Source organism: Salvelinus alpinus, chromosome 11 (assembly GCF_045679555.1).
Source record: "Salvelinus alpinus chromosome 11, SLU_Salpinus.1, whole genome shotgun sequence".
Classification (NCBI taxonomy): Eukaryota; Metazoa; Chordata; class Actinopteri; order Salmoniformes; family Salmonidae; genus Salvelinus; species Salvelinus alpinus.
The window spans coordinates 8,345,504-8,362,180 of record NC_092096.1 but is presented as its reverse complement, the minus strand read 5'-3'; the positions used below and the strand labels follow the sequence as shown (position 1 = coordinate 8,362,180).

Here is a 16,677-nt window from a genome sequence, read left to right as displayed (position 1 = left end):
TCCCCGTAAAAATCTGTCGTTCTGCCCCTGAACAAGGCAGTTAACACACTGTTCCTAGACCAGTTAACCCACTGTTCCTAGACCAGTTAACCCACTGTTCCTAGGCAGTTAACCCACTGTTCCTAGAGCAGTTAACCCACTGTTCCTAGAGCAGTTAACCCACTGTTCCTAGGCAGTTAACCCACTGTTCCTAGAGCAGTTAACACACTGTTCCTAGACCAGTTAACCCACTGTTCCTAGGCAGTTAACCCACTGTTCCTAGAGCAGTTAACACACTGTTCCTAGACCAGTTAACCCACTGTTCCTAGACCAGTTAACCCACTGTTCCTAGGCAGTTAACCCACTGTTCCTAGAGCAGTTAACACACTGTTCCTAGACCAGTTAACCCACTGTTCCTAGACCAGTTAACCCACTGTTCCTAGGCAGTTAACCCACTGTTCCTAGAGCAGTTAACACACTGTTCCTAGACCAGTTAACCCACTGTTCCTAGACCAGTTAACCCACTGTTCCTAGGCAGTTAACCCACTGTTCCTAGAGCAGTTAACCCACTGTTCCTAGAGCAGTTAACCCACTGTTCCTAGACCAGTTAACCCACTGTTCCTAGACCAGTTAACCCACTGTTCCTAGACCAGTTAACCCACTGTTCCTAGACCAGTTAACCCACTGTTCCTAGACCAGTTAACCCACTGTTCCTAGACCAGTTAACCCACTGTTCCTAGACCAGTTAACCCACTGTTCCTAGACCAGTTAACCCACTGTTCCTAGACCAGTTAACCCACTGTTCCTAGACCAGTTAACCCACTGTTCCTAGACCAGTTAACCCACTGTTCCTAGACCAGTTAACCCACTGTTCCTAGACCAGTTAACCCACTGTTCCTAGGCAGTTAACCCACTGTTCCTAGACCAGTTAACCCACTGTTCCTAGACCAGTTAACCCACTGTTCCTAGACCAGTTAACCCACTGTTCCTAGACCAGTTAACCCACTGTTCCTAGACCAGTTAACCCACTGTTCCTAGACCAGTTAACCCACTGTTCCTAGGCAGTTAACCCACTGTTCCTAGACCAGTTAACCCACTGTTCCTAGACCAGTTAACCCACTGTTCCTAGACCAGTTAACCCACTGTTCCTAGACCAGTTAACCCACTGTTCCTAGACCAGTTAACCCACTGTTCCTAGACCAGTTAACCCACTGTTCCTAGACCAGTTAACCCACTGTTCCTAGACCAGTTAACCCACTGTTCCTAGACCAGTTAACCCACTGTTCCTAGACCAGTTAACCCACTGTTCCTAGACCAGTTAACCCACTGTTCCTAGACCAGTTAACCCACTGTTCCTAGACCAGTTAACCCACTGTTCCTAGGCAGTTAACCCACTGTTCCTAGACCAGTTAACCCACTGTTCCTAGACCAGTTAACCCACTGTTCCTAGACCAGTTAACCCACTGTTCCTAGACCAGTTAACCCACTGTTCCTAGACCAGTTAACCCACTGTTCCTAGGCAGTTAACCCACTGTTCCTAGACCAGTTAACCCACTGTTCCCCGGTAGGCCGTCATTGTAAATAACAATTTGTTCTTAACTGACTTTCCATAGTTAAATAAAGGTTAAAAAAAAATATTCACTACACCCCTTCCCCCCCAAAAAGAGGGAGTACACCCCCTTACCTCACACAGTCAGTCAGTAGGAGAGTACCCTATACCATCCCCCTTACCTCACACAGTCAGTCAGTAGTGGAAGAACATGGAGGCAGTCCTGTTTCAGTTAAACCACCATTACACACACACACACTCCAAACCCCTTCGTAGTTCACCCCCTCGTGCGTAAAAAGTAACTTTCCCCCCACAGGACATAGAAACGGGGGCATCAATGGATTCCATTCACTTCCCAGCCCTTTAACGTTCCCTGTATTTTCTCCATTCATATGGTTTCAATCTAACAGGGAGGAATTCTCCACATAGTCCACATGAGAAGAGAGAGAAGAACCCCCCTCCCCAACCACACACACACACACCTCCTCCCCAAAACCTGAAACGGGAACGACCTCACCGGCAGCCAGATTCCTACTTCGTACTGGGAAAATCCCAACGTTCCAGAAAAGGAAAAACAAAGTTACTTCCTTAAAGAAACAATAATGGCATACTGATCCCTGTGTAGTGCCCATAAAGGCTGTATTCAGAATGGCATACTGTTCCCTGTGTAGTGCCCATAAAGGCTGTATTCAGAATGACATACTGATCCCTGTGTAGTGCCCATAAAGGCTGTATTCAGAATGACATACTGATCCCTGTGTAGTGCCCATAAAGGCTGTATTCAGAATGACATACTGATCCCTGTGTAGTGTCCATAAAGGCTGTATTCAGAATGGCATACTGATCCCTGTGTAGTGCCCATAAAGGCTGTATTCAGAATGGCATACTGATCCCTGTGTAGTGTCCATAAAGGCTCCATTCAGAATGGCATACTGATCCCTGTGTAGTGCCCATAAAGGCTGCATTCAGAATGGCATACTGATCCCTGTGTAGTGCCCATAAAGGCTACATTCAGAATGGCATACTGATCCCTGTGTAGTGCCCATAAAGGCTGTATTCAGAATGGCATACTGATCCCTGTGTAGTGCCCATAAAGGCTGTATTCAGAATGGCATACTGATCCCTGTGTAGTGCCCATAAAGGCTGTATTCAGAATGGCATACTGATCCCTGTGTAGTGCCCATAAAGGCTGTATTCAGAATGGCATACTGATCCCTGTGTAGTGCCCATAAAGGCTGTATTCAGAATGACATACTGATCCCTGTGTAGTGCCCATAAAGGCTGTATTCAGAATGACATACTGATCCCTGTGTAGTGCCCATAAAGGCTGTATTCAGAATGACATACTGATCCCTGTGTAGTGCCCATAAAGGCGTCATCATGCTTCCCATTCGAAAAAGTTCAGGAAAGTTTGTGCTCATGTTACGACAATGATTGTGTGACGTTTTTTGTTGTTATTGGGTCTTCGTCAAGGGTTGTTTCGGGCTGTTCGTTCACACTTCATTTTTTTTCTTTCTTGAAGTTCAGGAGCTGGAGTCTCCACCCCTTCGTCATGTCATTGGTCAACAGTACAGATTCTTCAATTAAGTGTTTGTCATTCAACAATTAGACAAATTGTTTTCATGCTCATTTTTTTTTTCACTTGAGAAAATACTGCAGCAAACAGTTTTAGATATAAAATTGTGCGACTAAGATCTCCTCGTTAAAATGAATGACATTTCTTGTTACTCTACATGACCAAAAGTATGTGGACACCTGCTCGTCCAACATCTCATTCCAAAATCATGGGCATTAATATGGAGTTGGTCCCCCCCATTTTGCTGCTGTAACAGCCTCCACTCTTCTGGGAAGGCTTTCCACTAGATGTTGGAACATTGCTGCTGTAACAGCCTCCCCTCTTCTGGGAAGGCTTTCCACTAGATGTTGGAACATTGCTGTAGGGACTTGCTTCCATTCAGCCACAAGAGCATTAGTGAGGTCGGGCGCTGATGTTGGACGATTTAGGCCTGGTTCGCAGTCGGCGTTCCAAATCATCCCATAGGTGTTCGGTGGGGTTGAGGTCAGGGTTCTGTGCAGGCCAGTCAAGTTCTTCCACACCGATCTCGAAAAAATTATTTCTATATGGACCTCGCTTTGTGCTGAAACAGGAAAGGACCTTCCCCAAACTGTTGCCACAAAGTTGGAAGCACAGAATTGTCTAGAATGTCATTGTATGCTGTAGGGTTAAGATTTCCCTTCACTGGAACTAAGGGGCCTAACCCGAACCATGAAAATCAGCCCCAGACCATTATTCCTCCTCCACCAAACTTTACAGTTGGCACTATGCATTGGGGCAGGTAGCGTTCTCCTGGTATCCGTCAAACCCTGATTTGTCTGTAGGACTGCCAGATGGTGAAGCGTGACTCATCACTCCGGAGAATAAACTGCTCCAGAGTCCAATGGCGGCGACTTTTACACCACTCCAGCTGATGCTTGGCGTTGCGCATGGTGATCTTAGGCTTGTGTGCGGCTGCTCGGCCATGGAAACTCATTTCATGAAGCTCCCGACGAACAGTTCTTGTGCTGAAGTTGCTTCCAGAGGCAGTTTGGAACTCGGTAGTGAGTGTTGCAACCGAGGACAGATGATTTTTATGCAATACGCGCTTCAGCACTCGGCGGTCCCGTTCTGTGAGCTTGTGTGTCCTACCACTGAGCCGTTGTTGCTCCTAGACGTTTCCACTTCACAATAACAGCACTTACAGTTGACCGGGGGCAGCTCTAGCAGGGCAGAAATTTGACAAACGGACTTATTGGAAAGTTGGCATCCTATGATGGTGCCACGTTGAAAGTCACTAAGCTCTTCAGTAAGGCCATTCTACTGCCAATGTTTGTCCATGGAGATTGCATGGCTGTGTGCTCGATTTTAAACACCTGTCAGTAACCCATGTGGCTGAAATATTCAAATCCACTCATTTGAAGGGTTGTCCACATACACTATACACAAAAGTATCTTAGTCAATTATTCTATATTGAGGAAGTATATATTGGCTAATGCGTGTCAAGATGGACAAACCGTACTATTTCCGCTTTTTCTCGTTTTTCAAGCGAAGGTCTTTTTAAGGGAGTATGGCGAGCACACTGGTTTGGTTGGGCGCCAGCCGAACCGAAGCACACGGAAGCCTTAAGGCTCTGGTCAAAAGTAGTGCACTTTGTAGGGAATAGGTCCCTGGGCTAGGCGCCAGCCGAACCGGAGGGTTCCAACGGAGTCCCTATTCTGGTGTATTAGCACCCTGCTCTACCAACTGAGGGTCCCTATTCTGGTGTATTAGGACCATGCTCTACCAACTGAGGGTCCCTATTCTGGTGTATTAGCACCCTGCTCTACCAACTGAGGGTCCTTATTCTGGTGTATTAGCACCATGCTCTACCAACTGAGGGTCCCTATTCTGGTGTATTAGCACCCTGCTCTACCAACTGAGGGTCCCTATTCTGGTGTATTAGCACCCTGCTCTACCAACTGAGGGTCCCTATTCTGGTGTATTAGCACCCTGCTCTACCAACTGAGGGTCCCTATTCTGCTGTATTAGCACCATGCTCTACCAACTGAGGGTCCCTATTCTGGTGTATTAGCACCATGCTCTACCAACTGAGGGTCCCTATTCTGGTGTATTAGCACCCTGCTCTACCAACTGAGGGTCCCTATTCTGGTGTATTAGCACCCTGCTCTACCAACTGAGGGTCCCTATTCTGCTGTATTAGCACCATGCTCTACCAACTGAGGGTCCCTATTCTGGTGTATTAGCACCCTGCTCTACCAACTGAGGGTGCCTATTCTGGTGTATTAGCACCCTGCTCTACCAACTGAGGGTCCCTATTCTGGTGTATTAGCACCATGCTCTACCAACTGAGGGTCCCTATTCTGGTGTATTAGCACCCTGCTCTACCAACTGAGGGTCCCTATTCTGCTGTATTAGCACCATGCTCTACCAACTGAGGGTCCCTATTCTGGTGTATTAGCACCATGCTCTACCAACTGAGGGTCCCTATTCTGGTGTATTAGCACCCTGCTCTACCAACTGAGGGTCCCTATTCTGGTGTATTAGCACCCTGCTCTACCAACTGAGGGTCCCTATTCTGGTGTATTATCCAACGGAGCATAGTATACGCTCTGTTCCATTTGAGCCACGCACCGCTCCGTCGCTGCGTTTGCGTTGTTTGCGAGGGTGTGTGTAGCGGCCTTAAAGGGATGCTAGACATAGACTTCCAGTCATTGTGCTAACGCTAGTTAGCATTGGCTTGTCAAATGGTATCGATGAGTTTATCTGACTCTGGGGAAGTAGATCAAGGACTTTGCCAAAATCCTAAAGTAATTCTTTAAGGGGTGTAATAGCTTTTGGCTAAATAACCATCCATGAACACTGACATCTTCACTGTAGACTGACTAGTTCTACTGCCTACCAAGCAAGAGTAACCATCCATGGACACCATGACATCTTCACTGTAGACTGACTAGTTCTACTGCCTACCAACCAAGAGTAACCATCCATGAACACTGACATATTTCCTGTAGACTGACTAGTTCTACTGCCTACCAAGCAAGAGTAACCATCCATGGACACCATGACATCTTCCTGTAGACTGACTAGTTCTACTGCCTACCAACCAAGAGTAACCATCCATGGACACCATGACATCTTCACTGTAGACTGACTAGTTCTACTGCCTACCAACCAAGAGTAACCATCCATGGACAGTATGACATCTTCACTGTAGACTGACTAGTTCTACTGCCTACCAAGCAAGAGTAACCATCCATGGACAGTATGACATCTTCACTGTAGACTGACTAGTTCTACTGCCTACCAACCAAGAGTAACCATCCATGGACAGTATGACATCTTCACTGTAGACTGACTAGTTCTACTGCCTACCAAGCAGCAGCAGTAACCATCCATGGACACCATGACATCTTCACTGTAGACTGACTAGTTCTGCTGCCTACCAAGCAAGAGTAACCATCCATGGACACCATGACATCTTCACTGTAGACTGACTAGTTCTACTGCCTACCAAGCAAGAGTAACCATCCATGAACACTGACATATTTCCTGTAGACTGACTAGTTCTGCTGCCTACCAAGCAGCAGCAGCAGTGTGTTTGAGAATATTCTCCATGTATTTCTAGCATGTTGTCAAAATGGCCGAACATTGAACCTAATGTTTTACGCTAGAATCACCTAGACTTCATCTCAGTTAACCCAGAACTGAAATCTTGAGTAAATTTGGGTCACGTTGCTTTGATGTTTACATATTCTGTCCACTAGAGATTTTTTCCTAGACTATATTTGAGTTGTTAGCTTTGTGGAATCAGTCTGGTCTGCTCCAGCACATGCTTTTGGCTGTAGCACCCCCCCCCCCCCCACACACACACACTAACTGTGGAGAATAATGGTCAGTTCCAGGCAAGAGTCAAGTAATTACCATCTAAAACCATAGTTTCCATGCAAACCTCTCCACTCAGTCCCCTATACTGAATTGTATGACATTTAGTTTAATATTGATGAAGTGATGACCGTGGGCTCATCTTGCCTGGAACCTGAGTCCTATCAGAGCAGTGCCTGAGCATCTTGTTATAACAGGGAGTGTGATGAGTAGCTAGGGTCCTGAGTTTCTACTGACCTGGGGGGAAAACTCCTGGTCCTAGTGATGATGATTTATAAATAATGATGAGGGACTAGTAAAGGCAGAGGGGGTCAGGGGGGAGACAGAACGGAGGAGATGCACCGTCCCTCACCTCCCTCCCCCTGACTACAGTAGTGGTTCTGAGACCTTCCCCCTGACTACAGTAGTGGTTCTGAGACCTTCCCCCTGACTACAGTAGTGGTTCTGAGACCCTCCCCCTGACTACAGTAGTAGCTGAGACCCTCCCCCTGACTACAGTAGCTGAGACCCTCCCCCTGACTACAGTAGTGGTTCTGAGACCCTCCCCCTGACTACAGTAGTGGTTCTGAGACCCTCCCCCTGACTACAGTAGCTGAGACCCTCCCCCTGACGACAGTAGCGGAGACCCTCCCCCTGACTACAGTAGCTGAGACCCTCCCCCTGACTACAGTAGCTGAGACGCTCCCCCTGACTACAGTAGCTGAGACCCCCCCCCTGACTACAGTAGCTGAGACCCTCCCCCTGACTACAGTAGCTGAGACCCTCCCCCTGACTACAGTAGCTGAGACCCTCCACCTGACTACAGTAGCTGAGACCCTCCACCTGACTACAGTAGCTGAGACCCTCCACCTGACTACAGTAGCTGAGACCCTCCACCTGACTACAGTAGCTGAGACCCTCCACCTGACTACAGTAGCTGAGACCCTCCCCCTGACTACAGTAGCTGAGACCCTCCCCCTGACTACAGTAGCTGAGACCCTCCCCCTGACTACAGTAGCTGAGACCCTCCCCCTGACTACAGTAGCTGAGACCCTCCCCCTGACTACAGTAGCTGAGACCCTCCCCCTGACTACAGTAGCTGAGACCCTCCCCCTGACTACAGTAGCTGAGACCCTCCCCCTGACTACAGTAGCTGAGACCCTCCCCCTGACTACAGTAGCTGAGACCCTCCCCCTGACTACAGTAGCTGAGACCCTCCCCCTGACTACAGTAGCTGAGACCCTCCCCCTGACTACAGTAGCTGAGACCCTCCCCCTGACTACAGTAGCTGAGACCCTCCCCCTGACTACAGTAGCTGAGACCCTCCCCCTGACTACAGTAGCTGAGACCCTCCCCCTGACTACAGTAGCTGAGACCCTCCCCCTGACTACAGTAGCTGAGACCCTCCCCCTGACTACAGTAGCTGAGACCCTCCCCCTGACTACAGTAGCTGAGACCCTCCCCCTGACTACAGTAGCTGAGACCCTCCCCCTGACTACAGTAGCTGAGACCCTCCCCCTGACTACAGAAGCTGAGACCCTCCCCCTGACTACAGAAGCTGAGACCCTCCCCCTGACTACAGAAGCTGAGACCCTCCCCCTGACTACAGTAGCTGAGACCCTCCCCCTGACTACAGTAGCTGAGACCCTCCCCCTGACTACAGTAGCTGAGACCCTCCCCCTGACTACAGTAGCTGAGACCCTCCCCCTGACTACAGTAGCTGAGACCCTCCCCCTGACTACAGTAGCTGAGACCCTCCCCCTGACTACGGTAGTGGTTCTGAGACCCTCCCCCTGACTACGGTAGTGGTTCTGAGACCTTCCCCCTGACTACGGTAGTGGTTCTGAGGACCTCCCCCTGACTACGGTAGTGGTTCTGAGACCTTCCCCGTGACTACGGTAGTGGTTCTGAGGACCTCCCCCTGACTACGGTAGTGGTTCTGAGACCTTCCCCCTGACTACGGTAGTGGTTCTGAGACCCTCCCCCTGACTACGGTAGTGGTTCTGAGACCTTCCCCCTGACTACGGTAGTGGTTCTGAGACCCTCCCCCTGACTACGGTAGTGGTTCTGAGACCCTCCCCCTGACTACAGTAGTGGTTCTGAGACCTTCCCCCTGACTACGGTAGTGGTTCTGAGACCTTCCCCCTGACCACGGTAGTGGTTCTGAGACCCTCCCCCTGACTACAGTAGTGGTTCTGAGACCCTCCCCCTGACTACAGTAGTGGTTCTGAGACCCTCCCCCTGACTACAGTAGTGGTTCTGAGACCCTCCCCCTGACTACAGTAGTGGTTCTGAGACCCTCCCCCTGACTACGGTAGTGGTTCTGAGACCCTCCCCCTGACTACGGTAGTGGTTCTGAGACCCTCCCCCTGACTACGGTAGTGATTCTGAGACCCTCCCCCTGACTACGGTAGTGATTCTGAGACCCTCCCCCTGACTACGGTAGTGGTTCTGAGACCCTCCCCCTGACTACGGTAGTGGTTCTGAGACCTTCCCCCTGACTACGGTAGTGGTTCTGAGACCTTCCCCCTGACCACGGTAGTGGTTCTGAGACCTTCCCCCTGACCACGGTAGTGGTTCTGAGACCTTCCCCCTGACTACAGTAGTGGTTCTGAGACCCTCCCCCTGACTAGTAGTAGTTCTGAGACCTTCCCCCTGACCACAGTAGTGGTTCTGAGACCTTAACTCTTCCCCTCTCCTCCTACAGGAACCTGCCGGACCAAGAAGACATGGCCCAAGTCCTTCTCTCAGGAGGAGCTGAAGAAACGTCTCTCCCCCATTCAGTTCCATGTCACCCAGGAGAGAGGAACAGAGAGGTAAGCCTACAGTATAGAAACCCCCAAAGCCTACAGTATAGAAACCCCCAAAGCCTACAGTATAGAAACCCCCAAAGCCTACAGTATGGGAACCCCCCCAAAGCCTACAGTATAGAAACCCCCAAAGCCTACAGTATGGGAACCCCCAAAGCCTACAGTATGGGACCCCCCAAAGCCTACAGTATGGGACCCCCCAAAGCCTACAGTATGGGACCCCCAAAGCCTACAGTATGGGAACCCCCCCAAAGCCTACAGTATGGGACCCCCCCCCCCAAAGCCTACAGTATGGGACCCCCAAAGCCTACAGTATGGGACCCCCCCAAAGCCTACAGTATGGGACCCCCCCAAAGCCTACAGTATGGAACCCCCCAAGCCTACACCCCCCCAAGCCTACAGTATGGGACCCCCAAAGCCTACAGTATGGGACCCCCAAAGCCTACAGTATAGAAACCCCCAAAGCCTACACTATAGGGACACCCCTTGACACTTTCCACATTTTGTTATGTTACAGCCTTATTCTAAAATTGATTAAATAGTTGTTTTCCCTCATTAATCTACACACAATACCCCATAATGACAAAGCAAAAACAGGTTTGTAGAAATGTCTGCAAATGTATTAAAAATAAACTGAAATATCATATTTACATAAGTATTCAGACTCTTTACTCATAGGGAAACACCTTTGGCAGCGATTACAGCCTCAAGTCTTCTTGGGTATGATGCTACAAGCTTGGCACACCTGTATTTGGGGAGTTTCTCCCATTCTTCTCTGCAGATCCTCTGAGGTCCTGAGCACTCTGGAGCAGGTTTTCATCAAGAATCTCTCTGTACTCTGCTCCGTTCATGTTTCCCTCGATCCTGACTGGTCTCCCCATCCCTGCCGATGAAAAACATCCCCACCAGCATGATGCTGCCACCACCATGCTTCACCATAGGGATGCTGCCACCACCATGCTTCACCATAGGGATGCTGCCACCACCATGCTTCACCATAGGGATGCTGCCACCACAATCCTTCACCGTAGGGATGCTGCCACCACAATGCTTCACCATAGGGATGCTGCCACCACCATGCTTCACCATAGGGATGCTGCCACCACCATGCTTCACCGTAGGGATGCTGCCACCACAATCCTTCACCGTAGGGATGCTGCCACCACAATGCTTCACCTCAGGGATGCTGCCACCACCATGCTTCACCATAGGGATGCTGCCACCACCATGCTTCACCATAGGGATGCTGCCACCACAATGCTTCACCATAGGGATGCTGCCACCACCATGCTTCACCATAGGGATGCTGCCACCACCATGCTTCACCATAGGGATGCTGCCACCACCATGCTTCACCATAGGGATGCTGCCACCACCATGCTTCACCGTAGGGATGCTGCCACCACCATGCTTCACCAATGCTTCACCATAGGGATGGTGGCAGGGTTCCTCCAAACGTGGCGCTTGGCATTCAGGCCAAAGAGTTCAATCTTGGTTTCGTCAGACAAGAGAATCTTGTTTCTCATAGTCTGAGAGTCTTTAGGTGCCTTTTGGTAAACTCCAAGCGGGCTGTCATGTGCCTTTTTACTGAGGTGCTGCAGAGATGGTTGTCCTTCTGGAAGATTCTCCCATCTCCACAGAGGAACCAAGGCCCTTCTCCCCCGATTGCTCAGTTTAGCCGGGCAGCCAGCTCTAGGAAGAGTCTTGGTGGTTCCAAACTTCTTCCATTTTAGAACGAGGGAGGCCACTGTGTTCTTGGGTACCTTCAATGCTGCAGAAATGTTTTGGTACCCTTCCCCAGATCTGTGCCTCGACACAATCCTGTCTCTGAGCTCGCTCAAGGCTTGATTTTTGCTTGTGACATGCACTGTCAACGGTGGGACCTTTTAAATAGACAGGTGTGTGCCTTTCCAAATTACGTCCAATCAATAGAATTAACCACAGGTAGACTCCAATCAAGTTGTAGAAACATCTGAAGGATGATCAATGGAAACAGGATGCACCTGAGCAAAATTTACAGTCTCGTAGCAAAGAGTCTGAATACTTATGTAAATAAGGTATTTCTGTTTTTAATTTTGCAAAGATTTCTAAAAACCTGTGTTGTGCTTTGTCATTATGGGGTATTGTGATGTCATTATGGGTTATTGTGTGTAGATTGATGAGGAAATTGTTTTATTTAATCCAATTTTAGAATAAGGCTGTAACGTAACAAAATGTGGAAAAAGTCAAGGGGTCTGAATACTTTCCAAATGCACTGTACAGTAAAGGGACCCCCAAAGCCTACAATATACTGTCCAATTACCCCAGTAGTTGGAAGAGGGATGAAAGTCTTGTCACAAAATGTCTATAATACTGCTACTGCACCATCGAGTCAGTTCATTTAGGGGGGTTATATAGACAAGTGTATAACAATAAGAATTTCTGTAGACACCAATGCAAGGAAAAAGATGTGTAATAATAATTATTGCGTAATTATAGTTGAGATACGTTTATTTAGTTTTTTTTGCAGTTCATTGTTATTTTTCTGCTCTGATTGGTCAGTCACATTTCACAAGCTGTCATTTTTCCAACGCAACATTCCAGAACATTCCTGTGTCACATCGACATTAAAGCTTGACTGGCTTATTCTAAAGGTCCTAGCTGGGTCCGCACTAACCCGCCTTTAGAGGCTGCAGCGTGTCTAGTCAGTCGGCAGCAAAACAGTTGTTTGCTGGAAAATAAGGGGGATGTCTCAAATGGGACCATATTCCCATAATGGGCTCTAGTCAAAAACAGTGCTCTATATAGGGAATAGGGTGTCATTTGGGACACACAGAAGAAACTCAGTGACACTAGTCTCTATACTCCCCTCCCCTCCCCTCCCCTCCCCTCCCCTCCCCTCCCTGCCCTGCCCTGTCCCCCTCCCTCCCCTCCCTGCCCCCCTCCCTCCCTGCCCTGCCCCCCTCCCTCCCTGCCCTGTCCCCCTCCCTGCCCCCCTCCCTCCCTGCCCTGCCCCCCTCCCTCCCTGCCCTGCCACCCTCCCTCCCTCCCTGCCCCCCTCCCTCCCTGGCAGGGCACACGTGGGGAAAGTGTTTGTCGGCCCATTTTGATGGAGGAATGTGAAAAATGCCCTGGATGGTGGTTGGAGGCAGAGGATTCATCCCAAACGGAACCCTATTCCCTATTTAGTACACTACTTTTGTCCAGGATCTCAATGCACCCTGGTCAGAACAGGTGTACTATATAAGGAAGTGGCATTTGGGATGCATGCAGGGAAACGAGGCGGCAGGGGGATACTGGGGTGTGTTGGTAAGTCTCCTCTCCAACCGGGTTAGTTTCTGGCCAGGTTTAAAGCTTGTGGTCCCAGCCATAGCCCCTGTTGCCATAGCCCCTGTTGCCATAGCCCCTGTTGCCATAGCCTCTGTTGCCATAGCCCCTGTTGCCATAGCCCCTGTTGCCATAGCCCCTGTTGCCATAGCCCCTGTTGCCATGCTGTTCTAAGCTGGTGTGGCTGTAATTTACACTAGTTTATATACTGTTGGTCTGTGGCTCTCCACCACGAGACACTTCCCCATTTCTGTGGCTCCCGAACCAAACGACCAGAGCCCTGTTTTAGACACACAACTGTTGTTAGTAGCACAGATGCCTATAAACAGCTGGTCCATAACTAAGCAGTAAGACACAAGAGTCTGGTGCTGCTGTATCATGACTACAGTCACAGGTAAATGGCTTTGTTTTGCAGTGAACCCATTTACCTGTGACTGTCTTCACGATGCAACACTGCCTCTCGTGCCTCATTACTTTTATAAAACTGTTACCGACATATTCAAATAACAATTCATTACATATGTTCATTCAAATGTTATTTTGATAAGTCAATTCATACAATTTAATTATTCCACAAGAAGATATAGTCCGGACAGAAATCAGGTTGTTAGTTATTTTGGTTCATGTTGCTACAGACAGGACTCAGTCATTAATTATTATTTTTTTGCATAGTTGCTATGCAAAAGGACTGGTCATCTGTTCTAAACAAAATGGTTGCTATGCAGGCTGGATAACGTTTTTTGTGACTTGCTAGCTACAGTAGCTAGCTGACCAACTTCAGCTAACTAAATCAGTCACGTCAAACCTAGAATGACAGTACAGAAGATACAATTTCGTTTAGATTTTTTTTTCTATTGGCACATTTACTTGGATATGTCCACTTTTATTTTTTTTAATCTTTATTTAACTTGGCAAATCAGTTCTTATTTTCAATGACGGCCGAGGAACAGTAGGTTAACTGCCTTGTTCAGGGGCAGAACGACATATTTTTACCTTGTCAGCTCAGGGATTCGATCCAGCAACCTTTTGGTTACTAGTCCAACGCTCTAACCACTAGGCTACCTATAACCACGTTAATTCGTGATTTCGACTGGCTCAGAAAAAGTTGTCTCATCTAGTCTGGTTAACGGTTAATTCATATGTATGGTACTACAGAGATCAACATTCAAAAGGGAAACATTGTTTCCACGGTCGGACTGGCAGACTGCGAGGCTTATATTAACCCCCGCTGTACCAAACTAAATGCTAGGTTTATATTAACCCCCACTGTACCAAACTAAATGCTAGGTTTATATTAACCCCCGTTGTACCAAACTAAATGCTAGGTTTATATTAACCCCCGCTGTACCAAACTAAATGCTAGGTTTATATTAACCCCCGCTGTACCAAACTAAATGCTAGGTTTATATTAACCCCCGCTGTACCAAACTAAATGCTAGGTTTATATTAACCCCCGTTGTACCAAACTAAATGCTAGTCTTATATTAACCCCCCTGTACCAAACTAAATGCTAGGTTTATATTAACCCCCGCTGTACCAAACTAAATGCTAGGCTTATATTAACCCCCGCTGTACCAAACTAAATGCTAGGTTTATATTAACCCCCGCTGTACCAAACTAAATGCTTATATTAAACCCCGCTGTACCAAACTAAATGCTAGGTTTATATTAACCCCCGCTGTACCAAACTAAATGCTAGGCTTATATTAACCCCCGCTGTACCAAACTAAATGCTAGGTTTATATTAACCCCCACTGTACCAAACTAAATGCTAGGCTTATATTAACCCCCGCTGTACCAAACTAAATGCTTATATTAAACCCCGCTGTACCAAACTAAATGCTAGGTTTATATTAACCCCCGCTGTACCAAACTAAATGCTAGGTTTATATTAACCCTGCTGTACCAAACTAAATGCTAGGTTTATATTAACCCCCGCTGTACCAAACTAAAGGCTTATATTAACCCCCGCTGTACCAAACTAAATGCTAGGTTTATATTAACCCCCCACTGTACCAAACTAAATGCTAGATTTATATTAACCCCCGCTGTACCAAACTAAATGCTAGGTTTATATTAACCCCCGCTGTACCAAACTAAATGCTAGGCTTATATTAACCCCCGCTGTACCAAACTAAATGCTTATATTAACCCCCGCTGTACCAAACTAAATGCTAGGCTTATATTAACCCCCGCTGTACCAAACTAAATGCTTATATTAACCCCCGCTGTACCAAACTAAATGCTAGGTTTATATTAACCCCCGCTGTACCAAACTAAATGCTAGGATTATATTAACCCCTGCTGTACCAAACTAAATGCTAGGTTTATATTAACCCCCGCTGTACCAAACTAAATGCTAGGTTTATATTAACCCCCGCTGTACCAAACTAAATGCTAGGATTATATTAACCCCCGCTGTACCAAACTAAATGCTAGGTTTATATTAACCCCCGCTGTACCAAACTAAATGCTTATATTTACCCCGCTGTTCCAAACTAAATGCGTATATTAACCCCCGCTGTACCAAACTAAATGCTAGGCTTATATTAACCCCCGCTGTACCAAACTAAATGCTTATATTAACCCCCGCTGTACCAAACTAAATGCTTATAATAACCACTGCTGTACCAAACTAAATGCTAGGTTTATATTAACCCCCGCTGTACCAAACTAAATGCTTATATTAACCCCCGCTGTGCCAAACTAAATGCTTATATTAACCCCTGCTGTACCAAACTAAATGCTAGGTTTATATTAACCCCCGCTGTACCAAACTAAATGCTAGGTTTATATTAACCCCCGCTGTACCAAACTAAATGCTAGGTTTATATTAACCCCCGCTGTACCAAACTAAATGCTTATATTAACCCCTGCTGTACCAAACTAAATGCTAGGATTATATTAACCCCTGCTGTACCAAACTAAATGCTAGGTTTATATTAACCCCCGCTGTACCAAACTAAATGCTAGGTTTATATTAACCCCCACTGTACCAAACTAAATGCTAGGCTTATATTAACCCCCGCTGTACCAAACTAAATGCTAGGTTTATATTAACCCCCACTGTACCAAACTAAATGCTAGGCTTATATTAACCCCCGCTGTACCAAACTAAATGCTAGGTTTATATTAACCCCCGCTGTACCAAACTAAATGCTAGGTTTATATTAACCCCCGCTGTACCAAACTAAATGCTTATATTAACCCCCGCTGTACCAAACTAAATGCTTATATTAACCCCCGCTGTACCAAACTAAATGCTAGGTTTATATTAACCCCCGCTGTACCAAACTAAATGCTAGGCTTATATTAACCCCCGCTGTACCAAACTAAATGCTTATATTTACCCCGCTGTACCAAACTAAATGCTAGGTTTATATTAACCCCCGCTGTACCAAACTAAATGCTTATCTTAACCCCCGCTGTACCAAACTAAATGCTTATATTGACCCCGCTGTACCAAACTAAATGCTAGGTTTATATTTACCCCCGCTGTACCAAACTAAATGCTAGGCTTATATTAACCCCCACTGTACCAAACTAAATGCTTATATTAACCCCCGCTGTACCAAACTAAATGCTAGGCTTATATTAACCCCCACTGTACCAAACTAAATGCTAGGCTTATATT

At 47.3% G+C, this 16,677-nt stretch overlaps 1 protein-coding gene across 32 annotated transcripts in view; it reads left to right on the top strand.

Annotated features, from left to right (window-relative positions):
• The window catches only part of msrb3 (methionine sulfoxide reductase B3), a 56,146-nt gene that overhangs the window by 14,725 nt on the left and 24,744 nt on the right, over positions 1 to 16,677 (top strand). For all 32 annotated transcript variants that reach the window (XR_011666803.1, XR_011666790.1, XR_011666801.1 and 29 more), the window contains one exon: positions 9,635 to 9,743. Coding sequence is in view for 7 of the 32 variants with exons in the window: in XM_071331648.1 (XP_071187749.1) it covers positions 9,635 to 9,743 (109 nt within the window). In the remaining 25 variants the exon portion in view is untranslated. The remainder of the gene's footprint in view (positions 1 to 9,634; positions 9,744 to 16,677) is intronic.